We start from the raw sequence: 10,439 nt of genomic DNA on the forward strand, positions 1-10,439 counted from the left end.
AGAGAATGCATGAATTTAATCTAAAATATTAAGTAAAATGATTTTAAATAGACTTATGTATTACCTACATGGTAGCGGCGCTAGAATTAGGATTAGGATACTACTTTTATATACGTAGGTAGCTAGCTGCTTTTACCTCAGCGCTATGAGCATGCAAAAGGGTCGCGGCGTTAAGAGTACTTCGCCAGGAGCACGACACCGTATTTAAAAAGGTAAGTACATGGCTGAAAATTATTAGAAAGCACATCTTTCGTTAAAAAGTTATAAGTACAAACGCACAGATTCAACTACAAGTCCGAAGGAAGTTTGTTATTTAATACTAGCAGTATCCTGAGTCAATTTTTAAAAACAAAATCGATCGCAATGCATTTATCATCGTAGTTACTAATATTAATTTAATTAATTACGATAACGAAATTAGATATACTAGCATTAATTAAATTTATCTAGTTAGAAAAATATAATAGTACCAATTTTCTCTTAAACGAAATTAAAGTTTAATGATTTCCTATTATTACCAATCAATCAATGCTCGATTTAGTTAATTAATTAAATTTAAATTGAGTTTAATTTGCGACAGTGTGTTTCTAAAATTGACGCAGGTTGAAGAAAGAAACAACTTTACTCATTATAAATATTCTTCACTATGTATAATAGGTTATTGCATCCTACACGTACCCTCTATGATGATCTGCAATGGGGTAAAAAAAATCATACGTCTTATGAGCAACATAGACACAAGCATAAGATTGGTATGTTATGCATCCAATAGGTACATAGGTATGAATTGTTTTGTACATTAATTATGAAAGCGATTCTTTGTCATTATTCTATATGTTTAATGAATATCGTGTCTTGTGTGAGGAGATGTGTCTCGTGTTTTTGTTACTCATTTTTTAAACTTAAAGAGGGATATTTAAAAGCGATCGTTTTTCGAAGACTTATCAATGAATTATACATAAGCCCAGAGATTGCTCAAAATATCCATCAACGTAGAAAGCTATGTACAAATGTACAATTTTAAACACTACCTTATTTTACATTAATTTCCCGACAGTCTTCTGTCGGTTTCGAATGTTGGCACAAATGTACAGGGTGTTTCAAATTTGACACTGTTGAATACCACTTTTTAGACAGAATCAATGTGTTTTGAGCTGAAATGTTCACAGATATAATATTCGGTAGTTTATGTAGATAGGTTTAGTTGCTAGCTAAAGAAAAAATACGAAATTTGAATCACCATGTAAGTACAAAAAGATATTTAAATTAGAACGATACAGGCACACACACACAAACATATTATTATGTCTGTCAACGAGAAACAGGATACCGGCATCGTTTTTCTTTTTTCCTGTTTGAGGATTTTATTTTTAGCACACCTTACGATTATTTTTAAAAAAACACAACATTCGCCCCATTTATATTTTGTTGAAAAAGTTCTTTTTTTCAAATTTTTGATTTGATTAATTAAGTAATGAATGTTGTGGTATAAAAAACGTTTTTATTTTATCATGTTTGATTGTTCCGGTAATTAAATTTCTAATCGATATAGTGTAATTATTTACGTAACATGCACTATAAATATTAAACAACGACTTTATCCTGGAGGACATATAAACAACTCCTACAGTGTCCAGTATAGAAATAGAATTTGGAAGAGTTTAACATCGAACATGTATTTTACGTAAAATTCACGTGGAATGTTTATTAATTAATTAATCATTAGTACATTATTAATAATATTATTATTACGGGCTGTAAGCTTACAGGAAATAAGACTTCTTTTGCCCAAGCCAACACAAAGCTAGGATGATTACGATACATGACTGACTAGCATTTGTAGTAATTGCTATTAGGTATTATTACATATTATATTACCCTGTCTTATAGGGATCCTCCAGGACAAAAAAGGTACATCAACAGTTTCAAAAGTACTGAGCATTTTTTTTTAAATACAAGAGAAGTAGATATATAGGTACATTAAAGAAAATAACGGATTTCATATAGGTACGCATTATTCATATTACTGATTTTTGAATTAATTGAAAAATTTGTTGTGAGTAATTTTGAGAACGAATACAGGGTGTTCCACCTAAGACGATTTCGTCAATACCTCTCTTATTATACATTTAATAAAAAAAAATGTTTTTACAAAAGTGCATACGGAAAATACTTTCGGACATACAGGGTGTTCAATTTCTTCTGGAAACTATCTAACTTCATCATTTGCAAATGAAACACCCTATATATTTAATATTTTTTGTTTCCTTATTTAATTTTAAGTAGACTTTGTTAACAGTTTCTTATACCAATCTCCAGTAGTTTTTGAGATATTCAACTGTCTTTGAAAAAAAACCTGTGGTTTGGGCAATTCATTTTAGCATAAATTACTGTATCTTTTTTGCTACCGGTAAAATGTGTACGTTATCAGAGTTGGAAATATCGAAACCATTTTTTGGCAATCTTACAAGACGAATAACTTCTGTTTTTCAAATAGAATATTAAATGGTATCGTTCGATGCGAAATTAAAAGGCAATTCTACTGATATAAGGTTTTAAATATGAAATAATCGGCTTTTTCTGGAAAACTGTTAGAGATAATTATTATTTCAAAAGCAAGTTGAATATCTCAAAAATTACTAGAGATAGGTATAAGGAACTATTAACAAAGTCGACCTAAAATTAAAGAAGGAAACAAAAAATGTAAAAATACACAGGGTATTCCATTTGAAAAAAGGAAGTTATATAGCGTGTAGAAGGAATTGAACATCCTGTATGACTGAAAGTATTTTCTGTATATGCACTATATGATTCCAGATCACTTTTATAAGAACATCATTTTTATTAAATGTATAATAACAGAGTTATGGACGAAATTGACTTACTTGTATACCCCTTTTCCAATAGAGGATCTATTGGTTATTGTTTTCTTGTTTCCTAATAAACTATACTCGAAATCCGTTACAAGAACAAAGACTTGGTCAGTGGAAATAAGCTATATTTTGTATTAACATTAACTAAAAAAATATTTGAGATAACATTACCTCATACTTCATCATAGAATTTTTTAAACTTCTACACTTAATAGAAATATAATAAAGTGGTTAAAATACTGTATTTATAGTTTTATTTGGCACACATCGGTGGGGGTTTTCACCACTCACTAAAACGAGAAAAATTAGTCGTTGTTTCACGGGATTGTAATGTCCACTGGCCAAATAAAGAAAAAGACATCCATGAACAACGTGTACAAATACTTATGTATCAACCACCATATATTATAATACAGATTATCCGTCTTTCCTTTTTTCATTATGACGGAGTGATCCTAATTAATTTTCCCTTTTTTTTTTTTGGTTTAATAAAATCACAACACAGAGTTTCCGTTGACCATCGTTTGGCCAACTGTGATGGCACATGATAATTTATTTATGTATATGTATGTATGGATAAATGTAATGTTAAAAGCTGTTTAACATTACAGTTAGGTATGAATGTAGGTGTTGAATTATGTACAATGTGGCTCGTAATGAATGTATGCTTTATTAAAAGAAAAATATGATCTTTAAAAATGAATGTTTAAAAATGTGCAAATAGATTCTAAACGTTTTTGGGTAATTCTTGAAATCCTAAAAATTTGCAATAGGTCACCATGTACATAATACGTACCTACATATGGGATAATTGGATAAAACCTGTATGTAGTATGCATCATATTTATGTACAAGAAGCAGTAGGTAATAGGAAGTAAAATTCTTTTCATACATTTTGTTATTTACCGAATGAGATCAGCTTATATATATTCATATGTAATTAAATAATATACCTGATGTCTCAGAATTTGGTTTGGAGCTAATATTTAATTATTTAGTAAGATGAAATCAAAATGTTTTATATGCTATCTTCTAAATACACGTTTAAATTTAATTGGGACAACAGCCCTTATTAAGAAACCACCTCAGCTTTTCCTTAAATTGTGCCTCCAAGCTTTTTACTGAATATAAATCTTTGATATATAAAGCTTTTTATAAAACAAAAATGTTTTTAGTTCCAGCTTTTATCTAGTAAATCATAATGGGACTCTAGATGTTGTGTTTGTCGTTATTATTGGTGGTTTAATTTAGGTCATGACTTCCCTAGATTCTGTTATATTTCTACTGTCTAAGATTTTTACTGTTGTGAAAACCATCTGATTGGTTTTCTGGTGATATATAGAGAGTGTAATAATAACAACACTTATGAAGTATGTGTCGAGGTTGCAAGACACAAAACAATAATTTTATCAATAATTGTTACTTTCTAGCATTATTTACTGAAGTGAAACTTCTATATAGACGGGGTATTACTATTTTTCTGTCACGAAAAAGCGTTACGGCCGCGTGGAGGGGGTAGACGGTATATTGCTTGGTGAGAGGCGGCAGCGGCGGAGGGAGAGAAAGGCTGGCGGCTATATTAGATGTATATAATGCGCAGCCGCGCGGAGAGCGGGGAGTCTGCTAGAGTCCCGGCGGCTTGTGCTGTGCTTAGCTGTTGTTTTGTTACCTCTGCTCTACACGTGGCTGGGCATCATTGCCTCTATTTGCGGTCTGTGTAATAACCAAATCATAATTTGCAGTAAACCTGTGAAAACGAAATGTGTGCAAGGACACAGTAGAAGTGAAACTTCAAGGGACAAGTGGAAGAACGAATCGCAATAAAATTTTTACTTCAAGTCTTATGGGCAGATTGTTAATGTACTTGTCCAATTTAAAAATCGGACAAAATTTTTACGAGCAGGCTTTCAGATTGGACAAGTACAATCTGACCTTAAAACTTGAAATAAAAGTTCCGTTGCCATTCGTTTTCCTACTTGTCTTTTGAAGTTTCACTTCTACTATGTGTCCCAGCACACATTTCGGTTTTTTATTAAGATTGTTTTACCACAGGTTTTCCCATAAACATCTAATGTTTTGAAATTAAGTTTTCTTTTTGAAAATGAATTTAATATATTAGTTAAATATACGTATGAAACATCATCGTATTCAGATAATAAATTCATTCATATCCAGTAAAAATAAACTTTGGAGTGCAATTTAAGAAAGAAGTCTGGGGTGAGCTGTTTACAGCAGTACAAAATTAAATGATTTTTATTTCAGTCTTCTACATTAATGAGAATACTGAGACATAAGCTGTGAACCAAATTTTGAGATAACTGGTATTTAGTTATGTAAGGGTGTCCTTTGCCTCATACTAGTGCACTTCGATGTCTTTAGACTTTTTGAATATAAAGTTTAAGAATTTATATTTTAAATGTAAAGTAGTACATAGTAGCAGGAGTACCTGTAGCAGTAACAGTAGTAGTAGTAATAGTACGAGTAGTAGGTAGCATGTAGTAGTAGCGAACTGAATATTGTTGATTATATTCAGTTATCTTTTTATCAAAGGCACTAACGTTACCTTGAAGAGTAACGTGCACAACCCAGTAAGATACGTAATAATTACGACTATCTATTACACCTTATTTTTTTTTCATAAATGTTTGTATGAATGTATGTAATGTATTTACTATCCTACAACTTGTTCATATTTTCTATAGTAATAATAAGCGTCGACTGAGTACAGATTTGATTATTCATTCTTATTCATTTTCATTTCCGTTTTGATTATAGTTTTATTGAATTTTTTGTGTCTTTTGTTCTCTTCTCCGATAACTCGTCATCTTTACCTATTTGGGGTTTTACGTATTATTAATTTCTAAGACCACGTGCGTATCACCTTGTCGCCTTTTGCAGCGGAAGTGCTAGGTACTGAACGAGTTGGAAGGAAGTAGGTCGGCGGTTGCTGAATCTTTGTCTTTTCTTTTTGTCGAATCGGTGTCTGGTGGCCGATGGGATTTCATGTGGGCACTTCTACTTTTTATCTTAAAAAATATCCTGTAACAATAATTAATCGAATTAGAACAATTTTAAATATTAACTGGACAATAATAAAGAATATGTTCTTCAATGGAGTTTTGGTTAATGACCGGTGTAATTAATTAGTAATTGTTGGTGAAATAAATCTGGCTATGGTTATTTTGATAGGATGATGAATATTATGAATAAAAAATTATTAATAAATTAACTATAAAATTGTTTAAAAGGCGACGAATAGACTTGAAATGTACGTCATCTCATAAGAAATTGCCCATCGTGGCATAATGGGATCCGGGACATAAGCGACACTGTGCTTTTAATTGCAGAAACTTATATAATGACGGTGGGACATAAGCGACGCCCTTTAGGTAATTAAAAGTTATTCGTTATATATATATACTATGTATATAAAATTAGTAAGATATGAAATCAGCTTCCCTTCACACTTTGTAGGCTTTAGGACCGTCAGCTAAACGCCGGTGTGCTTAAAAGCTTTCCTTAGGTGCATAATTGTCGAAATTTATTTTTTTTTTTATTTCCCGTGGATGTGCCAACATATATTTTCATTTTTTAAAATTCGCTCTTGTCGGTAGGAATAAGCACTGTAAAGCGCTAACGGTTACCTTTTATTTGTTTCACCAAAATCAATTTTGCCTTCCATTATATGCAAATAAAGTTGTCAAACTATATCACCACTGATGCACTGAAAAGCTTTAAACTGAAATTAAATTTCTGAACTAAAATTCTGCATTTATGGGGTTTGTTATTGATCAACAGCCAATTGAAGTTGTTATTGTAATGAAGTAGGTATTTTCGTATAATTACCTTTATCTTATAAGACGCTTATCTACAATTAAATTAGGTAGTCCTGCTTCCAGCTATTTTGTTTATTTAGAGACAAGCAAACACCTATGGGTGAATTGCAGTTCAATTCAAGAAAATCTAGTTGTATATCATTATATTATTTGTTTAATTTATATATTGTATATTATAAACTTTTAGAGTTTCGCTTATGTTTCACCTAATTTTTATCCGTCTACTTGAACCGCAAACGTAACCCTCATTTATGCAACACTTATGAAGTATGTGTCTTGCNGGGTGAGCTGTTTACAGCAGTACAAAATTAAATGATTTTTATTTCAGTCTTCTACATTAATGAGAATACTGAGACATAAGCTGTGAACCAAATTTTGAGATAACTGGTATTTAGTTATGTAAGGGTGTCCTTTGCCTCATACTAGTGCACTTCGATGTCTTTAGACTTTTTGAATATAAAGTTTAAGAATTTATATTTTAAATGTAAAGTAGTACATAGTAGCAGGAGTACCTGTAGCAGTAACAGTAGTAGTAGTAATAGTACGAGTAGTAGGTAGCATGTAGTAGTAGCGAACTGAATATTGTTGATTATATTCAGTTATCTTTTTATCAAAGGCACTAACGTTACCTTGAAGAGTAACGTGCACAACCCAGTAAGATACGTAATAATTACGACTATCTATTACACCTTATTTTTTTTTCATAAATGTTTGTATGAATGTATGTAATGTATTTACTATCCTACAACTTGTTCATATTTTCTATAGTAATAATAAGCGTCGACTGAGTACAGATTTGATTATTCATTCTTATTCATTTTCATTTCCGTTTTGATTATAGTTTTATTGAATTTTTTGTGTCTTTTGTTCTCTTCTCCGATAACTCGTCATCTTTACCTATTTGGGGTTTTACGTATTATTAATTTCTAAGACCACGTGCGTATCACCTTGTCGCCTTTTGCAGCGGAAGTGCTAGGTACTGAACGAGTTGGAAGGAAGTAGGTCGGCGGTTGCTGAATCTTTGTCTTTTCTTTTTGTCGAATCGGTGTCTGGTGGCCGATGGGATTTCATGTGGGCACTTCTACTTTTTATCTTAAAAAATATCCTGTAACAATAATTAATCGAATTAGAACAATTTTAAATATTAACTGGACAATAATAAAGAATATGTTCTTCAATGGAGTTTTGGTTAATGACCGGTGTAATTAATTAGTAATTGTTGGTGAAATAAATCTGGCTATGGTTATTTTGATAGGATGATGAATATTATGAATAAAAAATTATTAATAAATTAACTATAAAATTGTTTAAAAGGCGACGAATAGACTTGAAATGTACGTCATCTCATAAGAAATTGCCCATCGTGGCATAATGGGATCCGGGACATAAGCGACACTGTGCTTTTAATTGCAGAAACTTATATAATGACGGTGGGACATAAGCGACGCCCTTTAGGTAATTAAAAGTTATTCGTTATATATATATACTATGTATATAAAATTAGTAAGATATGAAATCAGCTTCCCTTCACACTTTGTAGGCTTTAGGACCGTCAGCTAAACGCCGGTGTGCTTAAAAGCTTTCCTTAGGTGCATAATTGTCGAAATTTATTTTTTTTTTTATTTCCCGTGGATGTGCCAACATATATTTTCATTTTTTAAAATTCGCTCTTGTCGGTAGGAATAAGCACTGTAAAGCGCTAACGGTTACCTTTTATTTGTTTCACCAAAATCAATTTTGCCTTCCATTATATGCAAATAAAGTTGTCAAACTATATCACCACTGATGCACTGAAAAGCTTTAAACTGAAATTAAATTTCTGAACTAAAATTCTGCATTTATGGGGTTTGTTATTGATCAACAGCCAATTGAAGTTGTTATTGTAATGAAGTAGGTATTTTCGTATAATTACCTTTATCTTATAAGACGCTTATCTACAATTAAATTAGGTAGTCCTGCTTCCAGCTATTTTGTTTATTTAGAGACAAGCAAACACCTATGGGTGAATTGCAGTTCAAGAAAATCTAGTTGTATATCATTATATTATTTGTTTAATTTATATATTGTATATTATAAACTTTTAGAGTTTCGCTTATGTTTCACCTAATTTTTATCCGTCTACTTGAACCGCAAACGTAACCCTCATTTATGTGGAAAATGTTGCTTATGTCCCAGTGTCATTTTTGGTAATGTCGTTTTTGTCCTGACACTGGCATAATGCATCTCATACGGTACGCGAATTATAGAAATCGCACTTGACTAAATTTTTATACCAATGTGAAAATTCATTTTAATTTTTTCCCACTATAAACTACCTCAAGTTAATGAGGGAAAATTGTTGCTGTTGTCACACCCTCGCCGGGAATCGAACGCGGGACCTTTGACTTTACGCACCAATGCTCTGACCACTAAGTTCGACAGATAACTTAATAAGTACGGTTTGTCGTTGTTGCTGCTGTCACCTCTCGTAGCTTAGTGGTCAGAGCATTGGTGCGTCAAGCGGAAGGTACCGGGTTCGATTCTCGGCGAGGATGTGACAACAGTAATATTTTTCTCTCTGAGGTAGTTTAGTGGGAAAAAAATTAAAGCGAATTTTCACATTGGTATTTGATGTTAAGCCCTATTAAATGTCAAAGTGTTTCATAAATTTTTATATTTAATAGCAATTAGTATGTGGTAATAACATTGGCCGATTTACTGGTAAGTTCTTTGTATTGGTTTCCATTAATAAAATATTAACCGTTTGATAGATATGGTAATGAAGCTGCGCCATATTCTGATTAAATTTCAGAAGGTAATCGAAAGGCAAAACCCGTTAGAATTCTAGCAAAGTGTGTGTTCTGCTTGACCTTGTATTACAATGTTCTGGATTCAAGGTAGATACATATCTATTTATTGGGGACCGGTCTTCAGAATCGCTGTTTATTAAACAATTCCAACAATTAACTCTAAGCTAATTCTGGAGTAAATTATCAGCGAAGAACAAGACCGAATCTCAACGACATTATAGGATGTATTACTGCTTCGAGTTTGTCTTTGGATCTTAGTTTGAAATGTATTTGAATGACGAATGAGATTAGAATAGCTTTTTAGTAGAACAGAGGTAAACGAACGAAATTATTCTAATGTAATGTTTGATAGATTAACCGAATTCTTTTTCCACCAATATACGTTTGTTGTAAACAAATTTTTAAAAAGAAATATTTAATAAGAAAAAATATTAAAAAATAAACATTCAGATGTGTATGATACTGTCATTATTTTCAGAAAAGGCCATAGGACGATAAGCATAGTGAATCGGCCCCAGAGGGTATATCTGGATTATGTTTTGAGAGTATATTGGTACTAATGAGATACGTCAATTCTGAAAATTTTACACCTCTTTCTATTTTGGTTTTTGAATAAATCCAAAGAAACAAAAAATCAGAAAATATTTTTTTTCTCAAAAACGACTTAACTAACTTTAATGAAATTTATAGACATTATAGAGGTACATAAGGGCTATACTCGGAAAAAATAACAGCTCATAATCTTTATAATAATCATTAAAAACCAGCGATTTTTTCGGAAATATTTTTTTTTCTTTACGATAATGTTCTAGAACAGTTTTAAAATTATTTTAGTTATATTTTTTTCAATGTAGAATAACCTTTCAAATCGTTAAATCGATCAAAAAGGTACGCCATACTGAAAAACAATAAAAACAGATTTTTTTATATAAAAATCGATT

The 10,439-nt window shown here is 31.5% G+C and overlaps 1 protein-coding gene across 3 annotated transcripts in view; it reads right to left on the bottom strand.

Annotated features, from left to right (window-relative positions):
* Positions 1–6,998: 6,998 nt before the first annotated feature.
* LOC108738669 (serine-rich adhesin for platelets) overlaps positions 6,999–10,439 on the bottom strand; it is a 361,208-nt gene continuing 357,767 nt past the window's right edge. For 2 of the 3 annotated variants that reach the window (XM_025975165.1, XM_025975164.1), the window contains exon 18: positions 6,999–7,814. In XM_025975165.1, the coding sequence (XP_025830950.1) occupies positions 7,682–7,814 (133 nt within the window). In that variant the 3' untranslated portion in view covers positions 6,999–7,681. The remainder of the gene's footprint in view (positions 7,815–10,439) is intronic. The other variant, XM_025975166.1, reaches the window with a different exon arrangement.

This window comes from Agrilus planipennis, unplaced genomic scaffold, assembly GCF_000699045.2.
Source record: "Agrilus planipennis isolate EAB-ADULT unplaced genomic scaffold, Apla_2.0 scaffold202, whole genome shotgun sequence".
Taxonomy (NCBI): Eukaryota; Metazoa; Arthropoda; class Insecta; order Coleoptera; family Buprestidae; genus Agrilus; species Agrilus planipennis.